Source organism: Perca fluviatilis, chromosome 20 (assembly GCF_010015445.1).
Source record: "Perca fluviatilis chromosome 20, GENO_Pfluv_1.0, whole genome shotgun sequence".
Classification (NCBI taxonomy): Eukaryota; Metazoa; Chordata; class Actinopteri; order Perciformes; family Percidae; genus Perca; species Perca fluviatilis.
The window spans coordinates 9,955,111-9,980,970 of record NC_053131.1 but is presented as its reverse complement, the minus strand read 5'-3'; the positions used below and the strand labels follow the sequence as shown (position 1 = coordinate 9,980,970).

The window sequence follows — 25,860 nt, the reverse complement described above, 5'->3', positions numbered from 1 at the left end:
AACGCTACCAGTTGTAGGCGGAGTGGCTGCACGGATCCGCGGTCACCAAAAATTGGCGATACTTGGATGTTCCTCCACGTATTCCCTCTGATGACGACAACAAGTTCAGTATCACCGCTCCCATAAAACTTGTTTCCAGGTGCAGCAAGCTAGCTAAGAAAATAGAACATTTAGCAAAAGAGCTGGATATTATTTCTAAGAGTTAGCAGAGACCCAAACAGAGCTAAAAGGAGAGTGAACATTGGAGTATCTTTCGTCGGATTTCCAGAAAACAACTCAAAATAAATGCAAATGTTGCTCCATGCCTGCTTTCTGTGTGAATAGTAATTTTCAGCTTTTTGTGCTGGCCCCCAAGTGGCCAATGCAAGCAGGGCTTTAAGTTTACTTTTTTGATCACCAGCCAACATGGCTAGTAGATTTTTTTTAAAGTTACCAGCCAATTCCACTAGCACCAACTTTACTACTTAATTTCAGCACCTCTGGTTTGTTTCGCGCCGTTCCATTCGTCTTCTCTGTTTCAGCGTAGCTCGTAACCAGTACCACACACGCTAGGCACGTAGCCTAGTCATATGACACGTCCCAACGTAGCGTTCATGGGAAATGTAGGATAGGCACTACAAATAATGTTGCCACATGAAGATTTTCAATTTCCAATCCAAACACACACAAAACCGCCCCAAATTTCTTGGCGGAAAACAGACCAATCTGGCAACACCGACTTCTCCCATCGTTTCTGCAGCCTGCCGACTCAAACAGACGCACTGTTATTTGCTTCATTCGTCACCAGTCAAATGGGCTAGTAAACTACAATGTCAATTTAAAGCCCCGAATGCAAGTTTAAAAGAGTACACACAAATATAAAAATGTAAAGACTATTTTGCAGTTTTATGCAGGAAAATGAAGCCTTCAGCTCACCTGAGTCTCTACCTCGCAGTATTTGTGTTGACCAACCTGATACTGCATGTCTCCCTAATGCTAGCACAGCAGAGCACTCACCACAGCAATCCAAAAACTACATGTCCGACAAAAAGGAGTAAATACACCCCTCAATCTATGGCACACACAAGCACAATACTAATTGATTTCCTTAAATCTGTCTTTCACTTAATGCAGAATTTCATGAAGAATGGGACGGACTAATAGTGTCTTTAAGCACAATAGTCCTCTGCCATCCTCTATAGTAATGCGTAATAAGGATGGAAATAGATAGCAGTGGTGGCAGGTTCTACAGCAGACCTGAGGAGGAAGGGAGGGAGTGTGTGTGTGTGTGTGTGTGTGTGTGTGTGTGTGTGTGTGTGTGTGTGTGTGTGTGTGTGTGTGTGTGTGTGTGTGTGTGTTTCTGTGTCTCTCTGTGTCTCTCTGTGTCTCTCTGTGTCTGTGAGATGCGGTGTTCATGCTTCCTGAGCATGTCCGCCAACAGGGAACTAAACGTGTCCCTACACCAAAGACGTTTTTCTCCTGCAACGACTCACACTCAAGTGTTCTTAGTGCTGTGCTGTGGCTCTGGTCCTCGCCAAGGTTCCTTCACATCCAAATTATTTAGCACTGTTTATTATACAGAGGTTACGCTGGCGCCAGGCACTAGGATTCCCAAAAAAGAAATTGTTTTTATACATATAAATGGAAAAAGGCTGGACGCTTGCAATGTAATCCTCTCGGTTTTGTGTGTGGAGTTGAAATTCAATCTGCGACTTCTTTGCCTGCCTTGGATATCCGCATTTATTTTTATTTTTGTTTGTTTTTTTTTTATTTTATTCCTAGGAGGACAAGAATGATGAGAAACACAAACCCTCAGAAAACAAATTGTCCTGGAAAAAAAACAGGAAACCCACACAAGTGGATGTCAGGAACTGTTGTAACAATTTGCTCGTTGTTGTGGTAATTTTTACTCTTCAGGGCAAACTGATAATGGACATAGAACGAACATCTGCGGTATCTTTGATGAGAACAGGCTTGTCCTGTTTTATGCCTTTCACTTTGGCCCTCTTCCTCCAGGCTTCCAACCAAGTGAAACCATTTTTTTTTTTTTCTTCAGATTTCTCAGTTTCTCTCTTTCTCTTCCTTTATCATACACATTGTATCACGCTTTCGATCCCTTCCTCCCACCCCTCTAAGCCTTTGTCTCTCATTCCTTCACTTTCCCTTTCTTTCTCTCTCTGCCTCTCTCTATCCTAATACCGCCTTCTCTGTACCTACCCCCACACCACCCAGTGCTCTCTCCTCTTCACTTCACTCCAATGGCTTTCAGCTGTGGGCTAATCACTGCAATATTGTCTCTAGCAGGCCTTCTCTGCAGTTAAAATAGCGGAAGTGTTAGTAATAGGGGAACTCTGTGAGTGGGTATGTAGGGGCATGTGTCTGTGTTTATGACCTGGAGTGCAACAAAACCATAGATGATGGAGCGTTCACCCATAAAATGGATACGTAATTCTCAACACAATCGTGTTACTTTTCAGCACAATCGTTGGCATGTTGGGTCCCAGCGTGTTGCTGTCATCGCTTATCATGCTGGAGAGTAAAACACAAAGTCGCGCTGCCTCAAACTACACATGCAAATGAGATTAAAAGAAACAAAATCCCTTTAAGGATGCAGATTTTTATACAAAATCATGCTGTTAGACGATGTGATCGCATTATATCCCCTTCAACATTTTGTGTTTCTTTTGTTCGCCCCGCCGCAAGGGGCGAGAGTTAGCGAGTTTCTGGTCCTGCACGCACTTTTATAAATGAGCTGCACGACAGAGCGCTTCCCCCTCCTTAGGACATTGGAACAACAGCATGTCAAAGTCTGGCAACAAAGCATCCTTTTGAAAAATGGACTTTGCATCGCCTTGCCTAAGCAAACACGTTTCACTAACATGATATCCGCATCGCTCTAAATCATAATTATGGGGTATCCAGAGAGAAGGCCAGTAAATGAATAACGTAGTTCATGTGCACACAGGAGGGCAGCTTTCTCAGCACTCCGGTTTTCCAGCGTGTCGGGAAAGGAAGACAGAGAGTTTAAATATTGAGGATTTGTTGCACCGGCGCTTCTTTGCTTGGCAATTTTTAGCAGGGAAGAAAAAGAGAAAGAAAGAAAGTTCTGTTTAATGGTCTCAGGCTATTGCTCCTGTTGTCTGTGTGCAGTTTTAGACTCTGGATTTGGGCCTAAAAACACTGGCATCTATCAAGAGAATGAATAACACAACTTACACACCAGTGATGGGAGAAGTATTCAAATCCTTTGCTTGAGTAAATCTCAATTCTACTGCAGAAGTGCTACGTTTTAAACGTTTACAAACGGTTAATGAGTAAAAATGTGGAGCTTTAACTCCCCATTATTCCCAATAGGATTCATTTATTAGTTTTTTTTAAATGTAAAAAAATGCAATATCTTCCAACTGTTTGTTTTATCAGACCAATAGTCCAAAGCCCAAAGATATCCAGTTTATGTTTGACGAATGAAAAATCCTGCTGAAACCAGAATCTTTTCAGCATTTTAGCTTGAAACATACCGGTAATGGATTATCAGAAATGGTTGCCAATGAATTATCTGTCGATCGGCTAATCGATTTTAATCCACCTATTGTTTCAGCTCTAACTGAACGTAATCCAAGAAGAGTCGGGTAACGTGAACGTTTTTTTGGGGATTTGAATGTTTTGAAATCAGTCGAGGTTGGAAAGAAAGTAATTGGGGAGAAAAGGACAGAAAAATAATGATTATGTTTGAGTTTCTTATGTTGGATGTAAAATGTGAATATTTGACATAACTGCTGTAGTTACTACAGCTATCAGAAAGTTATTTTCTAAAATGTAGTGGATATATTGTATATGTTATATATTTAGGTCTACCGAAATGAAAAGGCCGAAGTACAAGAACATCACAACTCTAGTGCCGTACTTGAGTTGTCCTTTGTTACTTCCAAACTCTGAATCATACACACAGAAACACATTTCAGGACATTTTCATGTACAGTACGCAATATATTCACACGTGTGAATATGCATGCGTACTGTACATGAAAATGTGTGTGTGTATGTTTTAAAAATGAGATCTAATGCCTGTTTTTCACTCACAAATACAGGCATTGGATCTCCTTTCTTAAACACACACACACACACACACACTGTATGCAATCACATGCAGCTGTAGTTGCAGACGCACACATCGCTCATGTCTCAAACGTGATGACATCCCTCCCTCAGTCGGCCTTGTCTCTTGTACTTTGAGGACACCGGATGCTAATTGGAAACAGGAAGCTGGTGTTTCCACACAAGTTTCAAAGAGCTGTCACCGTCAATCTCTCTCATCTAAAATACAATCCTCAATGCTGCCCTGACCGCAGTTTCCCCTGCCACATCGCCATCATTCAAAATACTCGGAAACTCCATATTACAATCAAACTGCTGCTGTGCTCTATTGGGTGGGAGAGAGCGCCAACCTTGCGTCCCGTAACATTTGGTAGTCTTTCTAATTTGATCATAGCTTTTTGATGCTGGGGACACGGAATTTGGTTGAAAATCTGTTTTAATGAATATGCTTGATTTTCAAACCCTGTGTATCTTCAGCAAACATCAGTCCAATTAAAAATGATGATCTTTAACTACAGCGTGGGGTCATTAAAACTCTCAACTGAACCACCTCAGTGGCAAGCTAGAAGACATTACTTAAGCACTGAACAATGACTTGAATAAATGAAAATAAATAAAACAATTGAAAGCACATTTTGCAGGCTATTTGATAAAAGGCCAACATCCGTCCCATATGTCAGCTAACCAATATATTCATTCACACACTCCCTCCAACACCACATTCAGCCGTTGCATTGCTGCAGGAGCGTGAAAGGCGTCCAGATGCCCGGAGGGTAGTGAACATGTCGAGGCGTAATTGAAAAGGAGACAGAGAAAGCTAAACAAATTACACCAAAGGAAAGAAACCCCCCAAAAAAAGAGAAAAAAACATAATCCCAGGGCTGTCTTCAAACTGGAAATGTTTTACATTTCATCTGAAACCGGTGGCTTTGAAACCAGTTCCACCGGAGACCAGTTGATACTTTCAGAGTGTTCTCTTTATTTAGGGTTTGAGCTACTTCTCTTTTCATCTTAAGATCAATATGTGGCTAATAGTTGAGCCTGGAAACAGTGCGCGGGTGATATTTGAGTAGGTGGTGGCACAGGGAGGAGAGGTCAAGGATGTGATCCCTCGCTGGCTTCCCACGAGCAACAACTGCCACTTGTGTTGGATACGGCTCTGTGTTGGCAACCTATGGGTACTGTGTTGGTTGCGTATTTTATAGTGCTGCGTAATATATCGTTTTTGTTTTTTTTTACCGTCATCGCAATATCAACTGCCGCAATAAACGCATCGCAAAAGGCTGCGACACAGTGCGAAAGACACGGAGATTTTTTTGGGTTAGTTAAAAGAAAATATCAGTAGAAAACTACACTTCATAATGTATCTGTCATTCTTTGTCAGTGGTGCCTTTTTATATTCCCTTCAATGTTCAAGTTGTTCAATAAAAGTGTTGAAATTTCCTTTTGTTGTTTTAAATTCAACAAGCAGTTTGTTGCATTTTAGCAGAATACTGACAGCAGCAGAACGGAGTACACTTTATTATCTGTTTATCCCAAGTAATATCATCACGGTATTTAACGCATATCGCATATTTTCCTCATATCGCGCAGCCCTCGTACTTTATCATACTAATTAGGAACTTTTGCCTGTTTTGTTTTTTTTTCTAAACATTTTAAGTTTTATTTTATGATGCATATTAAGGAAGAATATATTTGTAAATTTCTCAGAATAAGGAGGGGTTTCTTTGTCTCACCTTGCTTCCTGGAAGCGGAGCTGTTCTGCTTATTCTCCTTATAAACCAGCTGTTTAATCCACAGCGTTGGAGCAGTTATCTCTGCAATGACAGGAAGACAAAGTACAGATCAATAACATCCATCCGTGTCACACGCAGAAGTACGCTGATGACACAGCCATCGTTGGGTGCATCAGGGGTGACGGAGAGGAGGAGTATCGGGAGTCTGGTGGGGGGATTTTGCTCTCTGGTGTCGCACTAACTGCCTACAGCTCAACACCTCTAAGACGAAGGAGCTGGTCATTGACTTTGGAAGGGCCAGACCAAGACCGCGACCAGTCCTGCTAGAGGGAGCTGAGGTGGAGGCTGTGCAATCATACAAATACCTCGGGCTGTGGCTGAATAATAAACTGGACAACACACACCAGCCACCTGTACAGAAAGACACACAGCAGGTTGTACTTCCTGAGGAGACTGCGGTCTTTCAACATCTGCAGCAAACTGCTGTGGATGTTTTACCAGTCTGTGGTTACCAGCGTCCTCTTCTACACTGTGGTGTGCTGGGGGGTTGCACACCGTCATCAGCAACCAGAGGAGCCTGTTCAGTGGAAGGCTGCTCCTTCTCAAGTGTAGGACCAACAGACTTTGTCCCTCATGCCATCATACTCTACAACTCCTCACTCAGGGGGAGGAGGAAACAGGGTAAAGAGGACAGAACAGGAAGGAAGGGAAGGAGTGGTAGCCACTCACTTATTCACTGTGCAATTAATTAATAATCTGCTCACATACATACCTGGACCCTCTAACTGCTCATAACTGCTAATTTATGCTAAATGTCATTTATTCACTGTATAATAACACAATGCCATACACAGTTCTATATATTTATCTTTATTTATCTGTAGTTTATTTTTTTTAACTTTTTGTTAACTTCCTATATTTAGCTAAAAGTTTATTGTTGTTCTTATACTGTATTTTCTATACTGTATTTTTTATACCTCTTTATTTTCTATACAAGTGTTTTGTAAGCTGCTGAAATCTGCTGCTGGAAATCTAATTTCCTTGCGGGAGTCATCCCAAAAAGGTCAATTAAAGAGAAGTCTAAGTCTACTTCTAGATGATCTCCACAGAATGTACCACAGCCAAGCTTCATTGAACCTCGTCCGCCATGCCAGATCCAACAGTAGCTGCATATTTCAAACACTTGCGCAGCCAAGCTTTCCCCACAAAACCCAAATTAAAATTGCATCTGAGATCCCAGTGTTGTCCAAAAATATCAAATATGTCATCTGGTATTTTTGACAGCTGGAGTTTTCCATTTAATTAAGGCTGCAACTAACGATTATTTTCATTGTCGATTAAACTGTTGATTCTTTTCTCGATTAATCAATTAGTTGTTTGGTCTATAAAATGTCAGAAAATGGTGAAAAATGTCTATTAGGGTTAGGATCGGATCAATGGCTTAAAAGTGCAAAAAAGAGAAATCTTGTGAGCCACATCGGTATGAACACATGCTATGCACCTTTAAGCTAACTGACGATCTTAGCACCGTGTTACAGGGGGAGTAGTTAGAGGAGACTTACCATCACCCTCAGGGGGGACGTGAGTCTCCATGGTGGGCGTGGGCTTGGAGCCATCGTCTGGATTGAGGGTGAGAAAGAAACGGAAAGAGACTACCATTATTGAGGTTAATACGATCTACTCTCCAGAACTGTTGAATGGTTGGGATTTGCACATGGCCCGGCCAAGACAGATAGAAAGACAGACAGAGAAGAGACAGATGGAATGATAGAAGAACAGCCACCCACATGTGGCTTTACATCTCTCTCTCACATCAACGAATCAACTCCTCACACTGACACAACATGATCAAGCTGCACATTTAGCACTCTCCCTCACCATCGTACTGTAAACCACACACACTCACATACACATACACACTCGCACACTCACACACACACACACACACACACACACTTAGATACACTCACATGAGGAGACCCTCCCCACTCACATTGCATGAGTGCAGTGCAGGTGTAGCAACTAATCCAAACACAGAGGTGAACGGACCTCTGAACAATTGAAGGAGTGTGAACTTCATTATTCTTGATTGTCAAAATAAGACGGTGCCGATGTGCGGTCCGTCGTTTGATTGGTTGGTCCACCCGAAACGCTGGTCCGCTAATCTCAAGAAATAGCCAGACCGCGCGGACATTTGGCAGTGATACTGATTTGTCTCCTGAGGACTTTGGTGATGGTCTGATTGTTATTCTGGCTCCATCGTCGCATCAGAAATCGCTCTCAACTCACGCATTGGTCCGCGATTGTCCCCCCACCCCACCCCACCATTCCTCTATTGCCACGATCAACTATTTGTAGGTCGTGGCTCCATTTGTACAGTAGAAATATAAAATCATTTCAGCTTCATCCATCCGTCTTCATCTGCTTATCCTGGGTCGGGTGGCAGAGGGCAGCAGCTCTAGCAGGGCACCCCAAACTTCCCTTTCCCCGAGCCACTAAACCAGCTCTGACTGGGGGATCCCGAGGCGTTCCCAGGCCAGGGCGGATATATAATCTCTCCACCTAGTCCTGGGTCTTCCCCGAGGCCTCGTCCCAGCTGAAAGTGCCTGGATCACCTCCCTAGGGAGGCGTCCAGGGGGCATCCTTACCAGATGCCCAAACCACCTCAGCTGGCTCCTTTCCACGCAAAGGAGCTTTCCAAGCTTTTCAGAATAGCCAGAAAAGCATGCTGGCTTGCATACTGCAAAATTTGACAGGATGCAGTAGGACATCCTGGTAGTTTTTGGCATACTGCATTTGACATACTATGTATGGGGACATAATGCATCTTTCTCTGGCATACTAAATGCTAAGTAGTATATCAGGTAAGCTTCCAGGTTTGCTCCTCGCACATGCAGCATTGGATCAATATTGACTCTTAAAATAAGCACCAACAAGCATTCTAACAGTAATATAGTGTTTCTCAGTTGGATTTGGCCACATGCGAACCATATAACTTAATAACCACATAGTGTATAGCCACTAGCATTATTAAAGATTACTGTATCATCATATTATGACTATTCAGCAAAATTAAACTAGAAGAAAACTCTTGGTTTCTTTGCTCCCAGGCTGAATAAACTGTCAGACTCTTTCTTTTATCGTCAGTTTTCTTAAACGCTGACTGCCTTTTAGGGGAAAAAAAAACATCAGTATTTGATAAGTATTTAGAATTTTCAAACTATAGAGTACTCTTTATAAATGTTATCCTTTTGGTAACCAAAACTGTTTTACAAGTAATCATGAAGTGATATTTGGTGCTCTTAATCTTTAACTTAAAATATCTATCACTGGAATCTCATATATCGTCACCTTCCTAAAATAATGGCCTAAGTCATTTTTTGACCAAAAATATTATTTTTGCCTAAATCATCTCTTCATGGTGCTGGCCACCTCTGGTAAAATTGCCTACATCCTCAGTTGAACAGGTCATGTGATTCTACATCTTTAGTATAATGGCCTATGTCAAGCATGTGACTTAAGCCGTTCAGATTTTTGTGTTTTCTGAAAAAACAGAAAAAAAATGACTTAGGCCATTATTTTAGGAAGGTGACGATATGATAAAAATAATGTGGTTAAAAACCATAGTGAACAGCATAATCTCACTGTCCTAACATTTTTCACAGTTATAATACTGTTTGATAAAGAAAATACCTACATAAAAGCAGAATTTATAAATACATTCCTTTGTACTCTTGGTTAAATTTTTTAGTTACTATCTTTTTTATTCCCCAGTGCAGTCTAAATAACATATTCTGAACTGTTTAAGAAAGTGATAATAATGTGTAATGGCTCTTACTGTATAGAAAGCTGTGAATTCAGCTCCCTAGAATACTCACCCATGTGCAGTTTTGTAGCTTCTGGAACATTCCTTGGGAAATAATTTGATCAAAAGCAAACCACAGACAACTGGAGTCCTTCTACAAACACTAAAGTAAATCCTTTACTCAGAGGGCTTGACAGCAACCTGACCTGATCTGGTCAAACTGTGAATAAAATACAACAGTTACTGCGTTGGTCTCAAACAAGTGCAAACCTGGGTCAAACACTAGTCCGAAAGATGCACCAGTATTTCTTTGATTTCTTGGTTACACTTTACTTGAAGGTATCTACATAAGAGTGACATGACACTGTCATGAACGTGTCATTAACATTATAAACAAGTCATAAACGTTTATGACATAACGCTTCTTTTAGTAAGTCTCATTCGGTTTTTGTCATGACAAGTTAGGGTTAGGGTTCATGTGTCATGACAGTGTCATGTGTTCATGATAGTGTCATGTCACTCTTATGAAGATACCTTCAAGTAAAGTGTTACCGATTCCTTTTTATTTCTTTTTTTACACTTTCTTAACTTTCCGAGGATACTGAACAAATTCTGTAACTTACAGTATTTGTCAGTTACTGTTTGATCCAGGTCTGGACTGTGAGCTACAAACTGGGAGGGGAGAAAAACAATTAATATAAGCATCGACAGCAAGCCATAACCTCGACTATCCCCCCCCCCAACAGCTCTCTACTGTGTATCCCCACCCTCGGGGCTGGGAAACAACTTAAGGGCTTTATAATCGAGAAACCCTGAGAGACGCCCCATCTTTCCTCAGTTTAAAAAAAAAAAAAGTATACAATCTTTTTATTTTTTGTGAGATTTCTGAAGCAGAGCAGCTGTTTGTCTATGATGCAAGCACGCAAATCTTTGCATTATGCGTCGGAACAACAAGGGGCCGCAAAGCGATATTTACTGAATATCGAGTACAGCCTCTTTTAAAGTACCGAAAGTAAAAGTACTCAGAATGGGTCCGAATAATGCATATTATATTACTGGATTGTAGTTATTGATGCATTAAGGTGTTCATCACTTTATTGTAGAAGCTGCTAAAGGTGGGGCCTGAGTTTTTATCTAAATCTATAATAATACAGCTTAAATTAATTTAATTAGATCAAATTTATTTTAATTTGTTGATTATATTTTGTACTAGGCATCTGAATCTGCAAAGTAACTACTGCAGTAACTAAGGGTGTCAAATAAATGTAGCGGAGTATAAATATAAAGTAGCATTGAATGGAAATACTCAAGTGAAGTACCTCAAACTTGTACTTAAGTTCAGTACTTCAGTAATGTACTTCAGTTACTTTCCATCACTGGTTTTACTTAAATACTTTAATAACTTTGATGAAACTTGAGGAAAACTGTAGAACTACTAGTCATTTGTTATAATCTTTGGCATATTTTACAGTTTCAGCAGATGCAGTATTTACAAAGACATAACTGGAGCAAAACCAGTGATGTTTTTGTAACGTACAGTAGTGTCACTGATGTATTTACTGAAGGAATCCCTGAGGATTAGTTAGGCTGGAGTATCTGTGTCTAAGGCATCATATATACTCTATTTATTCTTTAAATATAAAGACCATTTTAATTCAAATCCCCTTTGAATTACAAGTGAAACATCAGTCGTGTACCTTTGTGCCCTGCACAAATACGGACTTTGCACAGATTAGACGGAACAAAATCAGGTCAAAAGACATTTTGCTCTCTTTTTGCCTCTTTCATACAAATACAAACTCTCACATGCATGCATGCACAAACAAACTTACAGCAGATCTCAACTCACCTTTTCTACCAGAGTTCGGTGGCCCGGGTGGTCTATCGGTTACTGACCCTGTAAAGAAAAGAAAAAAAACATAACATGTACAAAGACTAGACAGCAGCAGCAACAACTCCTGGGGAACATTTAGAGAATTGGATTCCAAAATGATGTTCATCCATCCTAGAAACGTAGAATGTCCACCTTACTGCAAATACGTTATTTTGCAAGAGCTTGAGTCACGTAATCGCTATCTCATGATTTGGGATTCAACGTGATTTGTTCCAATTTAACACAGGCCAACAGAAAAACCCCACTCCCATCTTGCCCAACTCCCAGACGTCTTGACTTGGAGTTAGACTATTTTTTTTTAAGCTTGATGAGTAACATTCTGTTAGTACTGACAGCAGGCACACATTAAACCATTAGGGCTGTTGCATTATCGTAATTCCGACCAATGCAAACCTGAGTGATCTGCACCGTCTGTGAAAAGATTTATATTTAATATATAATTGTAAAAAAGTTGCACGTTTCCAGATATCGTTCTTGTTTGGTTCATGCAAGTAGTCGGTTTCATGCATGGATGCACGGAGGAAAAGAGCAAAATGAGACCGATTACAATAACAAGGCAAAGGTGAGAAATTTGAAAGTGAAAGCAACTGGAAGGAAATTTACTACCTGACAATCCACTTGTCCCAGCATGAGTTTCCATAAATTCACGGAAGTTTCCTGCAAATGTATGTGAGATGATTGATTTGGGTCGTAGTGTACATGGGCGTCTGAGCACGTCAGTGAAGGTTATTTGTTGTCATGTGAGAGGGAAGGAGAGTTGGGCATGTTCGACTGTAGCAGCTGTATACAGTTTCAGTTTTATTGTGCCCAGATTCTGGTCCCAGTGTCATATATACCTTTGCAAGAAACAAAGAAGATATTGGATCTTATGCAGGACCGAAAGGAGACAGGTAGAGATTGTGTTGTGCCATAAACTACATTTCAGCTTTTCTTTAAGAGTTTATTAAAACCTGTGCATCTGAAATCATTTCTTCCATTGAGTGCTGGGAATTTCACAGTTGTAGAAGTTCAGATCTCACAGCACACCAAATCTCAGTTATTCTTAATTTCTGCATGAGATACATGTAAGATTCCCCTTGGAGTAGTGCTCCGATTTATGATTTTTATTTTTATTGATTCATCTGCTGATTTTCTGCTAGATAGTCTATATCAAAAGTAGTGAAGAACAGCCATCACAACTTCACAGAGCCCTGAGTGGTTAACTCATCTTTTTGCGCAGTGGTCCAAAACCCAAAAGATATCTTCATTTACTTTCATACGTATATGAAAGAAAAGTAGCGTATCCTCACATTTAAGAAGCTTGAACCAGAAGGCGTTTTTACATTTTTGCTTGAAAAATGACTGAAAGAATTTATCAATAATCAAAATAGTTGCCAGTTAAGTTCTTTCGATCGAATAATAAATCCATTTATTGGCAGCCAGTGTCTTAATGGGCTCTTGATGGGCAATTTAAAAAAAGCCATATTCTAAGAAAACAGGCTGCGTTTCATTTTCGGACCAAAATAATTGAATTTCAATCACTGGATTGATTGACAGAGGCATAAAGTAGTAAGTAAATCCATGTGAAGCGTTGGCATATATACGTAATTCAAGTCTGGTCCCTACATTGTTTCCATTGACCTATGCATATTGGATGCACATTGCTGGGATAAAGCCTGACATCCGGCGCGTCTCTCCACGCAACAGATGTCCTTCACCTCTCGCTACCTCCGCTGTCGGGGCTAAGCAATGCCCAGGACGGCTCACAGAAATACAAACAAGCCAGAGCATTTTTTTCCCCCTATCCCAGAATAGATAGGTGGTGCAGCCAAACTATACTCCAGTACAGACTAGCGCTAGTGCTGACTCGTGCTGTGGTGATTGGTCTGGCAATGCGAGATTAACCTATCGCAAGCCATCAAGGAAAGGAGAGCTGCAGGATCCAAAATGGAAGAAGCTATCGTTATCCTTGAGCTGCTGAAATATAATATAATCTGCACAAACCGCATGCTTCAGTCATAAAACAGGACTAGATGGTGCAATGAACTGCGTTAACTTGCTGTCCTGTTAGCGACAGAGGCCGCAAGTGGTTACTCTGCCGTGAAGCCCCCAGCGCCATCATTTTCGAATGGACACACAACAGAAATTTGCCGTGCCGCTTTCTGGCGTGACGGTACACTTAGACACACCAGCAAGATTTGACTAGCTGCGTGGCTGTTTTCCCCAAATACCTGAACACAGCGGGGTCCGGGGTTTACAATGAATTGTTTTGTCAAAAAAAAAAAAAAAAAAAGCTCTATCTGCAAAACAATTGTAATAACAAAAATAACTTGACTCTGCACTTCTACTATGCTTTAGTACAGTATGCATTCATACATGGGAAAAGCAGTGTAGTTTTCTTGTTGAATATGGATACGTAACCATGATCCATTTGTGAAATTTACTGATTCTAGCCAAAGGAATGAAACTCAGCAGGTGCCAAGGGGAACCATACAGGTGATTAGTGGCAAAAGTGGGAAATACAGAGAAAAGAGAAGGCAGAGAAGATTGAGGCAGAGAGAGTACGATGAGGAAAAGACCGAGAGAGAGCGGGAAGCCTCTTGCCGTAGGTTGAGCAGCTTCAGAGGGGCATGCGACCGCTCTCACCACACTCTCCACACAAAATTTGCACCATATGCTCTAGTGGCTGTGCAATCCAATTCTGGCAAAGATCCCTGTGTATTATCTTCTGAGGGAAAATGATGGTGATTATCATAAAGTGTTCCCATCCAAGATGAGTGTGCATAGCCGCGCTCTCTCTCCCTCTCTCTCTCTCTCTCTCTCTCTCCTCCGGCCTCCTGAGAGCAGTTAGTTGAGGGGGAGGGAGGGCTGGGAGGCCCCCTGGATGTATGGCCATTAGCCTTCTCGTTGACCTTGCACCTGCTATACGCCTTGTGACATGTAATACACATGTGCCCAAAGCATGGCAAGACAGAGCCTCTTTAACTGTAACCCAAAGGCTGTGTTCACTCTTTATCTTTATATATTATTTTTTTCAGATGTTGGGTCAGTTCACTGATAATTTACTCAAATATAGGTTCTACCTTGAATGCACGATATATTTTCTTCTCAATCTTCTCTTAGATAAGAAACTAAAGCCTATGAATGACATTTTTGGTTTTTGAATAATGAAAAAAAAAGTCCAATTCCTGAAGTTACCCAAAGTTATTTGGCTCGAACCCCAGAGGCTTCCAAGCACTCTTGGCTCCAAGATCCTACAAATGCAGCCACCATTGGGAAAAAAAACCTTAAAATGCTTGTTATGCTCCTTCTCCACCCTAATAAAGAATTGTCGGGAAACATCTAACCCATCTACTGGAGCTTTAGTCATACAACCTGTTAAACATTACTCTGAAGTTGAGTTGCCCCGGTTGCACAAATAACTACGACTTGATTAATGTGCACAGAACTGAAAGCAGGACCGATGGCAAGCTGTGTTGCAAACCATGTACGGGACAAACGTTTTAGGATTCTTTTGAAAAACTCTGGGCGTTTCATCCACAGGTTGCCAGGCTGGTTTCTCCCCCCCCCATGCCCCCAGTACCTGAACACACCGGGGTCCTGTTGTGCACAGAGGAGCCACTCACTGGCTTGCCGTCACTGGTGACACACCAGCAGTAACCTGTCAAAGTATGGCACTGGACCTGCAGAGGCAAAAAGGTAAACCACACCAATAGCTTTGTAATGTACATGGTTGTTGTTGTTAGGGTAAATACAGCAAAAAGCTGAAGAGTACAATCAAATGTTTCTGTCAGCGACGTGAAACTGATCTCTTGGATGATGTGAATAGGGCTGGGTATTGTTTCAAAAGTTTTCGATACCTGTACCGATCAGAGGTGTATAGTCCAGGTGCCAGAAAGTAGAAATCCTGTCCAGCAGCTGTCCCAACCATCACTAAACCAACTCCTCTACCAGGTAGATGAGCTCGTTAGTGAAAACACCTGTTCTAGATGTAGAGGCAGATCCAAAAACATGGCAAGATTTTTACTTTCTGGCACCTGGACTATACACGTCTGGTAAATACACTAAAAATATTCAGATTTGTTTGAATAAAAAGCACAAAATAAAGTGGGAAATGATGACCACCTTCCATATTTGAATGAATGTTTATTGAAAATATTATTATTCTAAGTGTCTGGCTACATTATGGGATGGATCCAGACGTGTATAGTCCAGGTGCCAGAAAGTAAAACTCCTGCCATGTTTTTGGATCTTCCTCTACATCTAGAACAGGTGTTTTCACTAACGAACTCATCTACCTGGTAGAGGAGCTGGTTTAGTGATGGTTGGGACAGCTGCTGGACAGGATTTCTACTTTCTGGCACCTGGACTATACACCTCTGGTGCCGATACTAATACCGGGATTTTGATACCGATTCCAGCTCCAACTAGGTGAGCCTCCGTGTAACGTAGAGTTTTCCCTGCGATTCTTTTCGACGTGTACTGTTAGACAGCCAATCACAGCATTGTTAGATCTTGGAAGAAGCATGCTGCATGCTTATTGGCTCACTGACGCTGAAGAGATTTACTCCTTGGGTATCGACATTTGGTATTGAACGACAAGGCGTTTGTCGATACTCAATGCTAAGGAGGCAATTCGGTCGGTGCCTAAAAAAGTGTCTAATTCGGTACCCAGCCCTTGGATGTGAAGGAGATGGCTCACAAGAACTTGAGAGAAAGTGAAAGCAAGAGCAGAGTGAAAAACATGAAGGGGAAAACGTATGTGGAGGAAGCGAGACAGACCTGCGCAAATGTTCCATCCTCGTTGCATTCTGGGATGAACATGGTGTCCTGAGGTCTCCTGCCTTGCTCCAGAGCTTGGTTCCTCTCAACGCGACACTTGGACTGCCCTGCATCTGTAACAGATTGACAGGACAGCCTGCTCTCATACACTGTGTACAAACCTCCAGCATTGGTGCTGTTTTTTTTACTGAAGACGTCTGTTCTTTGTCCTCAACACTCTGTTCACACCTGGTTTACTACTGTTGGCCACAAAGCACCGTCTGACATTTAGGTGCATTGCTTTAGGGTACCTTTTTAAATAGATGTACAGTAAGAAGAGCATTATTTATTCACTTTCGTTTTTTGTTCCGTCAGAAAGTTTAAAGTTAGTTTAGAGTTATGAGCTGTATTTCCAACCTTAAAGGAGAATTCCGGTCAATTTTTACGTTAATCTTGATCGCTATAAACATTGCGTGTACTTTCAACTGAAAAAAACCCGACCCGAATCAGTGCAGGCAACACTGAGAAGCTGCAGCTACGTGTACAAGCTTCCACTGAGCTAAAACGGCAGTTGTCGGGGCACGTTTTAGAGTGCCTTTTTATGCCTCTTAACAGATATAAAATGTCTGTGCAACATGAACGGGGCCACAAGATGCGTTTTCAACTCAGACATTGTTTAAATTCACCTACCCTGGTCCCTGTCTCGATCCTGCCGGTAGCTAGCTTGCCCTGCTAGCTGATACCTGTTAGCTGCTAGCTGCCGTCCGGTGAGTGTATTCAGCCAGGCTTCTGTGATAATCATTCCCGATAACAATCCACGGAGAGGCGGTGGTCTGGCTATGTCCTCCAGAGGACAGGTCATGTCACGTCTTGAAGTTTATTCCCCCCTAAAAAGAACAGTAGTGCGGTAGCTGCAGCTTCTCTGTGGTGCCTGCACTGATTCGGGTTGGGTTTTTTTCAATCAAAAGTACACGCATGTTTATTATTATAGCGATCGAGATTAACGTAAAAATTGGCCGGAATTCTCCTTTTAAAGGGTAACTTTGGGTTTTTTCAACCTGTTTTTGTGTGTAAGTGACTGTTTGGAACAAGAATATTTGGCATTGGTCCAGTATTGAGTGTAATATTTGCTGTGACCAGCAGACGCTAACTGGGCTGCAACGTAATGCAAACTAGAATTTTCAACTTCGTCCACTAAAAGTGCTGTTTCTGCCACTGACAGGCTCATATGGTGATTCTAGAGAAAGGATCCCTACAGAGAGAGACCTTTTTTTGTTTTCGCTAAACCCACCAGACTCAATTTAAATAAACAGTACTTTTAGCGTGTATAGAGCCAACATATTTTCACATGTAAATCGGGAAACTATGTGTTTGTTTCAACCGAAACTAGAGTTGTGATTGTTGGAAAAGTGGAAAGACAAACCAAAAATGGCTTTCTCATAGTTTTGTGTCTGTCGACTTTGAACGAAGTGTATTTTACAATGATAAAATTACTGTTTATTTACATGGAGTCTGGTGGGTTTGGCGATAGCAATGTTTTTATTCCAAAAAAAAGAAAAAAAAAAAGAAAGGGGAACTTACTCTTTATCAGAAAGTCTATCTCTGTCTATCTCTGTGGGAATTCTTTCCATAATGTTGTCAGACACTTGGAACAATAATCTGAGCAAGTCAAACACAAGCACTTTTGTGGACGTAAATTGAAGGTGCACATTTGCCCTGTAATTTCCATTGTAGCTTGTTTCACGGATGCGACTGTAGCGCTTTTGCTTAATACTGGACCAATTTCAAAGATGGTTCAACAAACTGAAGTTACCCTTTAAGTGCATTGCTTAAGGGCACCTTTTTGATAGATGTACAGTAAGAAGAGCATTATTCATTCACTTTCTGCACTGTTTTTTTTGTTCAGCCAGAAAACAAATGTCAGTCAGAGAGAGTGGAGTTTTATTTCCAACCTTAAGGCTATTTTTCTTTCCTGACGATGAGCAGTTTTAACAAGTTTTTAGCACAGGGCAAGCTGCAACTGATTCTTATAAACATTTTGCACTGCAGATGCATTAAGTCAAAGACCTTTTTATTACACTGTTCGATTGATGCTAAAACAACACATTTCTCGACGCTGACCACTACCAGTGCCAGAGGCAGGCTGTGAGCACCACATTGTTAGCGCTGAGGAGTGATATTTTGAAATGTCAGTGGAAACTGAGCCTGTGTTCCTGCAGCTCTGATGAGCCAGACCTTGCTCTCAAAGGACACAGATGGAAGTAGCCGAAAGGTCAGACACTGAAGTGGGCTCCACAACAGCTGGTCACTGGTTCAAAAAAAATCCCGTCAGCACCTACTGTTTTTATTGCACTCGCGGCTCCTGCGGAGTCCGGCTTCATGTTCAACTGTTCGCGTGTACACATTCGCACCGGGGGGAGCTGACCAGTGCGACCGCAGTCCTCCACTTTTGGCAAACATTCTCCACTGGAGAAATAAAAGTTTAATAAAAGTTGTCTCTGGACCTGAAAGGAGACAGACATGTTGTCTCCTCCAGAGTCAAAGACCGACAGAGCCAGAACTGGGTGATGAAGTCACCGAGAAGGACAGACACGGTTACATGAATTTATAAACGTGGACTTTGACTGAGAGTATATTTTACGTTAGAAACCAGTCTCATTAGACATTGGACAAGCGAAAAACAGTTCAATGTCCCACTGAAGACCCCAACAAATCATTTGAATAGGTCTGATTTATGGAAATGTTAGCAGTTGTGTTGCTCTTGTATTTCCTTAAGCTTGTCTGGGCTTGTTAGTTGTGACAGGGCAGCAAAGTATGCACATCCAAAGGGTTGTTTCTTTGTTGTATTTATGTTGCAAGGCAAGTTTGATTGACTGCAAAACACTAAAGTACATATCCTGACTGAAATAAACATTACTTTCTCATCGTCATGTTAGATACTTTGAATAATGATGTGTTGATTCTACCCAGGTTGTTTATTCACAGCTAAATAATAAATACGGAGGCCTGCCTGTTGCAGTGGTGGAATGTAACTGAGTACATTGACTCAAGTACTGTACTTAAGTACAAATGTCAGAGTCTTTTCTTTTCATACCACTCTCTACTTCTACTCCGCTCAGAGTAGAAAGTAGAGAGAAATTTTGTACTTTTTACTCCACTACATTCTTCTGACAGCTTTAGTTACTTTACAAATTAGGATTTTTGCACACAAAACACATGTAGTTTATAAAATATAATGTTTTATTATAAACTAAAACTAACCCAACAATATAACGGCCTACAAGTCCAGCTGAAATGATTAGACCATTAAAGCGCCCATATTATGCTCATTTTCAGGTTCATAACTGTATTTTAAGGTTGTACCAGAATAGGTTTACATGGTTTAATTTTCAAAAAACACCATATTTTTGTTGTACTGCACAGCTCTCTCTCACTGCTGCAGATCCTCTTTTCACCTGGTCTCTGTTTTAGCTACAGAGTGAGACCTCTTTTCTTCTTCTTCTGTACTATCTTTGATTGCACTCAGCACATGCACACTAGCTCAGATGTAGATCATGTCAGCTAGCTAACTCCATAAAAGAAGCTCCATAAAAGAAAGCCTGTTTCTCTGACTTCGGTCAGTTACAAGGCAGGATTAGCTGGGAGACTTCTAAATGAGGCGCTCACATGTAAGTAGTTCTTTTGTAGATTATGGTGAACTTGTGTGTGTTGTAGCAGTGCTTTGCTGTTGAGAACGAGGTAGCATGCTAACGCTACGAGCTAACGGTTGCGGTTAGCCAGCTCGTTTTGGCTTGTGACGTCACAAGCCGTGCCGATTTTGAACAGCTCACCCAGAGACTGAAGGCAGGACACATTCAGAAACCGTATCTCACTCAAAACAGCATGGATGGATTTTTTTCAAAGTTTGTATGTGTGTGGAAGCACCAGAGACACAAAAGAACACCCCAAATCCCCGAAAAAGTGTTTTTTTCATAATATGGGCTCTTTAAACACTTAGTTGATTGACAGAGCTTTTTGGATCGTTTCCAGTTTTCTGAAATGTGAGGATTTTTCTGCATTGAGTACTTTTACGTTTGATACTTTAAGTACATTTTCCTGATGATACTTTACATACTTTTACTTGAATAACATTTTCAATGCAGGACTTTTACTTGTAACAGAGTATTTTTTTATAGTGTACAGGTTCTGAATACTTCTTCCACCACTGGCCTGTTGTAATAACCCTGTGTGTGTGTGTGTGTGTGTGTGTGTGTGTGTGTGTGTGTGGTTGTTTGTTGTACCTGCAATTAACATCTCTTGTAGTTAAATGTATCTGTTGTGTTTATTCTGAATCTCACGCACACCTCACTAAGCCTTGGCCAGGCCTTGCCATTGTAAACAAGGATTGGTTCATGATCTGCCTGCCTAAATAAAGCAGCAGTGACATTACAACAATACAGGCCTGCCACATCTACACACACTGTGTGAGCTTTGCCCAGCACTCCTTTCCTTGGCACACATCTGATATTATGAAACAAAACCGTATTACTATATAGAGGGAACAAAATTCACTCCAAAAATGGATTTGGTTGGGAAGGCTGTTTTCCTAATAGAAAAAAAGAGGGGGGGTGGGGGTTCCAACCTTGACTCTAGACCTATCAATCTCTGCTGTTGTTGAGTGGCTGGCATACAGACACTGAGGAACTGTCTGTAAAAACTTACACGCTTACAGAGAGGCGGAAAATGAAAGACATCTTCTGTTCAGTTCCACTTTTTTTCCCAAACTGTCTGGTGTCCTCAACATCTTAAACATGCTCTCTGAATCTAAAGGAAACCAATGTATTCTTTAGCGTTCTACGTTCACAATATACTCTTAGAAGGAAGATTAGGTTACAATTATTAACAATTATTTCAGCACTTTTGGCGTTGGTTCTTGGCAAAACAACAATCTGCTATCTCCTCATAATCCCTCCCTGTTTGTAGTACCGTCGGTCAAATTCAGATGTGTTTCGTGTCCTTACCTTTGAGCTCCAGGTCTCTCGCCTCAGATGTTGGTGCTGGAGCCACCGGCAACTGATCGATCTTCACCCAGTTTTTACCTGAAATGCAAAAACGTCACGCAAAGCTCTGTGGAGTCACGTCATGGTTAAAGCATACTGAAGATATCTTCAACATGAAGTTATCTTCAACATGGAGTTAATGGGCTAAAGTATTTATATACTTTAGCCCATTAACTCCATGTTGTTTTCATACTTTACAGTACTGTTGATGCTTTGGTTGTATCAAATATTAAAAAAATCAGGACTAGGACAGCACTTCACTGGAAGTTGTTTTATTCATGCACAGATGTTTGGGACGTCCTCTCAGGCCGGCTACACGCTGGCTGCGTGGCGTGAGCGTGTCAGCTGCGTGGCGTGTCCGTTTTTATTTCGGCTCCCATGTTAACAGGTTAGAGCTTGCACGCTGCCTGCGGGACACGCACATCTCAGAAAACGCGTGCGTGCTAGAAATAGAACCGACGCCTATTTTTCACGCGAGCGTGTTGGAAGAGTTTCCAGGCAAAAAAGAAGATGTCTATATGTCATTTTGACACAAATACATTTCAGAAATGTTATTTAAAATAATAATAATTATCGATTTTCAAATATTGCACCTGTCAATACAGAACGAAATATTCTGTAGCCTATTTTGCCGTCAATACTGCCGACGTTGTCTTTGCTGTAATCAGATCAGTATAGGTTTATGTTTAACATGAAGTATGCCACTGCTGGAGTGCAGTTTATCAATGGGAAACATACGTGTGTCCAGACAAGGCTAGCAGCAACAGCGCCGCGTCAGACACGTTTCTTGTGTGGAAAGACATAGAAAACGCCACACAGCCGCCATGCAACAGAAACGCCACGCTCACGCCACGCAACCAGTGTGTAGCCGGTGTAAGCATGCAAACTTGCAATCATATTGTATATGTTGTTTTTAGGCCGATTTCCTGCAGAACCTTCCCAGACACCCTGGATGCAGGCGTGAGCAATATGGCAATATATATATATATATATATAATATATATATATATATATATATATATATATATATATATACCATGTAGCTATCCCTTTAATATCTCTGGATGTATTAGACCATGTTGAAAAGATGTTGCAAATCAGTGTGCAGGACTGCGTTAATGGGAATATTGGATTTTTATATGATTCATTAATCAATGCATTAGCCATTTTCTCCAGAAAATGTATTATCACAATAATATCATGATATAAAATTACGTCGAGTATTTTTTATCCACTTGGGAGCATTTTTTTCCATTCATCTTGGTATGTTATAGAAATTTAAAGACTAGATTAATCTATTTTATCTCTCAAAGTTGTATTACTGTCAAGCAGTACTGCAGCTGTAAGCACAGACTGTTGAGTAGACCCTCGTCGGTGCATTCATGGAAACTCCAATAACTTCCAGTGCCAGCTGCTGACAAGAATTGTGAAGAAATGCGTAGCTTCTAACGATTATTTTCAAAGTCCATCGATCTGTCGCTTATTTTCTCAATTAATGGATTAGTTGTTTGCTCTATAACATGTCAGAAAATGGTAAAGAAATGTGGATCAGTGTTACCCAAAACCCAAGAAGACATCCTGAAATGTCTTCTTTTGTCCACAACTCAAAGATATTCAGTTTACTGTTCCAGAGGAGAGAAGAACCTAGAAAATATTCACATTTAAGAAGCTGGAATTGAGAGAATTTGCAATAATTTTTTTCAAACCGATTTAATTATCAAAATAGTTGACGATTCATTTAATAGTTTACAGCTAATAGATTCATCTTTGCAGCTCTAGAAATAAGACGATATGCAAACATGCACATCGTGAAAATGTTAGTTTCCTGTGTTAAAAAGTGGCAGAAGACTCACAAGAGTTTCCTTGAATGCACCCTGACAGATCACTCGTTGTAAAAAAAGGTCTCAAGTCCTTCTCAAGAAGATTTTCGTAGCATACACAGACTGTAACCAGAGTTGAGTTCTCACCTCGACACCGGCCGCGGTGTGCCAGTGCCAGGGTTTTATCTTTGCAGCGCGCCCTCTGCAGTTCACAGCCGGTCTCATAGCTCCGCCCGTCCGAGCCGCACACCGGCTTCCCCTGCGTCCGCGGGCAGATGACCCCACAGTGACTGTCTCTGTCTCCGATCAGCCACTGCAATCCAAACAACAGCGTACCTGAGCCAACTCTTGTTGAACATTTTTATTTATTTTTTTGAAGAAAAAAACCCTTCTGATAAGATCTTGATAGCACCAAAGTGATGATTAAACTTTGTGGCTGCTCAAACACCTGTTTCATAAAATCAGGCTATTCTCAAATAGGAAACTGCATGTGAAAACCTTTCTCAAATGCATTTTTTTCCACCCAAAGTCTCTTAAGCAATTATCAGAGTGTTGGTTGGAGCTCTGAATCCGACACATGAGATCTCATTTAGGGCAGGTATGGAGGGAAGAAGGTGGTGGAAAATGAAACGCAGCCAGAAAAAAAAATAAAAAATAAAATAAAAAGGCACAGTTTCCATCCTTCACTTGCCAACTCCTATCAGACGATCTTTTCAAAACCATCCGCAGTAGAAATGCATGTGCGGAGCTTGCGTGTATACAAGCACAATTGTATTCTCCCTCTGCCTCCTTATCCCAATGCCTGACTCAAAAAAAAAAAAAGAAATATTGTATTTTGAATAACATCACAATTGTTGCTTGGAGACAGATTTTCTCCAAACATAAAAAGGGCAATCAGACAGACCTGAACAAAGTGTAGACGGTAACAAAGCCAAACCACTGATGTCATGAATGAGCTTGTGTACAACTGGATCTCATATACAAATGAATCACCAGGAGTCTAACATCTAACATGCACTAAAAAGATGAACTGCATGGCAGCGTGTTTTCTCCTCTGAGAGCGCAACACTGTCATCTATTATTATTATTATTATTATTATTATTATTATTATTATTATTATTATAAAGAAGTCAGACTGCTCCAGAAACCGTCACAGCCATCCTTTACTTTACCCATACTTTAAGTAACCGCCAGTGACACTTTTTTCCTGGACAATTTGACTTTCACAGATCTCACACTAATCTCATATAATCTGCTTTTACCTGAAGGAGTTGATCTTAAAGGACAATTCCGGCGCAAAACGAACCTAGGGGTTATTAACTGATGTGTACCTACTCTGTTTTCATGCTAATCGAATGAGTTTGGAGCTTTGACGAGGCTACCGCGGACCGCTGGTTAGCTTACAATGCTAGTATTTGGGGCATGGGGACACTCAAATTAATCGTTATTTAATACCACTAAAAGGTGAAATATCACCACGTTAGTTGACATATGAGGGTCCTAATTGACGAAGCTTGACAACTTGTAAGTGTACAGATAGTTTATTAAAAGATAGATTATACAGACATGTTTTGTTTTGGTTATTGACTGTCGCAGTTCGCGTGGAGTCTCCATAGAATTATGGGAATCTGGTCACTCATGCGGTGTTTTCACCTGATAGGCTTTCACATAATAATCTATCTCTTTTTAATATATAACTTATTACTAGGGACCTGATATTAAGTGGAGTGGTATTTGAGTAAAGAAGTAGTGATTAAATTATATATTTGTAACTCATATAACATTAATGTCTTTATCAGTTAATAACCTAAGTTCGTTACAGCTATCGGGCTCACTATCTGACTGTTTTACTTATACTGTATGTTGCATACTATAAATTAGCAAAACTATTTTGTTATTTTAAACAAAAGGCACGAAATAAAATACAAAAAAAAAACCTCTACAGCCATACTAGACACAGCAGTTTGAATTGAATGCTAAGGTATAATGTTTACCATGTCCACCATGTTAGTTTAGCATGCTAACATTTGCTAATTAAACTACATTTACAGCTGAGGGTTGAAGGGAATGCAGTTATTTTGGCAGGTGTTTGGTATTGGTCAAATTCAGATTTTGACCATGCTGTTCATGGGATCACCAAACGTATTCTAATTGATCTTGAGAAGGACATGGATGACTGTACCAGATTTCATTGCAATTCATCCAATTACTGTTGAGATATTTCACTCGAAGCCACAAATGTGAACCTCATGGTGGCGTAGATGAAACGTCACGCAATTCATCCTCCTGGGAAATATGAATTTCTGTACAAACGTTTGTGCCAATCCATCCAATAGCTGTTGAGATATTTTAGTCTGGACCCAAGTGGAGGGCCGACAGGCCGACCATCCCTTGAGCCACGCCGCTAGTGTGGCTAAAACACGATGCAGACTCACTCAGCCACAGTGGCAGCACACTCCTGCTACTTATATTTTATAATCTTTGTCATATTCTGGCTAATATCTCTCTATCTCTCTCTCTCTCTCTGTCCCTATCTCTCTGTCCCCATCTCTCTCTCTCCCTTTCTCTGCCCCTATCTCTCTCTCTCTCTGTGTCCCTCTCTCTCTCTCTGTCCCTATCTCTCTCTCTCTCTGTCCCTATCTTTCTCTCTCTCTCTCTCTCTCTCTCTCTCTCTCTCTCTCTCTCTCTCTTCTCTCTCTCTGACGACCTGGAAACAACCCAGGAGTTTAAACTTGTTAGAGCACAAATTAA

At 40.9% G+C, this 25,860-nt stretch overlaps 1 protein-coding gene and 1 long non-coding RNA gene across 9 annotated transcripts in view; one reads left to right on the top strand and one right to left on the bottom strand.

Annotated features, from left to right (window-relative positions):
* LOC120549789 overlaps positions 1 to 25,860 on the top strand; it is a 63,216-nt gene that overhangs the window by 14,111 nt on the left and 23,245 nt on the right. The window contains exon 2 of the long non-coding RNA XR_005637432.1: positions 15,032 to 15,187. This is a non-coding gene — a long non-coding RNA (uncharacterized LOC120549789). The remainder of the gene's footprint in view (positions 1 to 15,031; positions 15,188 to 25,860) is intronic.
* smoc1 (SPARC related modular calcium binding 1) overlaps positions 1 to 25,860 on the bottom strand; it is a 69,007-nt gene that overhangs the window by 23,772 nt on the left and 19,375 nt on the right. For 6 of the 8 annotated variants that reach the window (XM_039786916.1, XM_039786918.1, XM_039786915.1 and 3 more), the window contains exons 2-8: positions 23,256 to 23,421; positions 21,250 to 21,327; positions 16,271 to 16,383; positions 15,072 to 15,171; positions 11,465 to 11,512; positions 7,373 to 7,462; positions 5,811 to 5,891 (exon numbers count right to left, since the gene is read on the bottom strand). In XM_039786916.1, the coding sequence (XP_039642850.1) occupies positions 5,811 to 5,891; positions 7,373 to 7,462; positions 11,465 to 11,512; positions 15,072 to 15,171; positions 16,271 to 16,383; positions 21,250 to 21,327; positions 23,256 to 23,421 (676 nt within the window). The remainder of the gene's footprint in view (positions 1 to 5,810; positions 5,892 to 7,372; positions 7,463 to 11,464; positions 11,513 to 15,071; positions 15,172 to 16,270; positions 16,384 to 21,249; positions 21,328 to 23,255; positions 23,422 to 25,860) is intronic. The other 2 variants (XM_039786919.1, XM_039786923.1) reach the window with 1 other exon arrangement.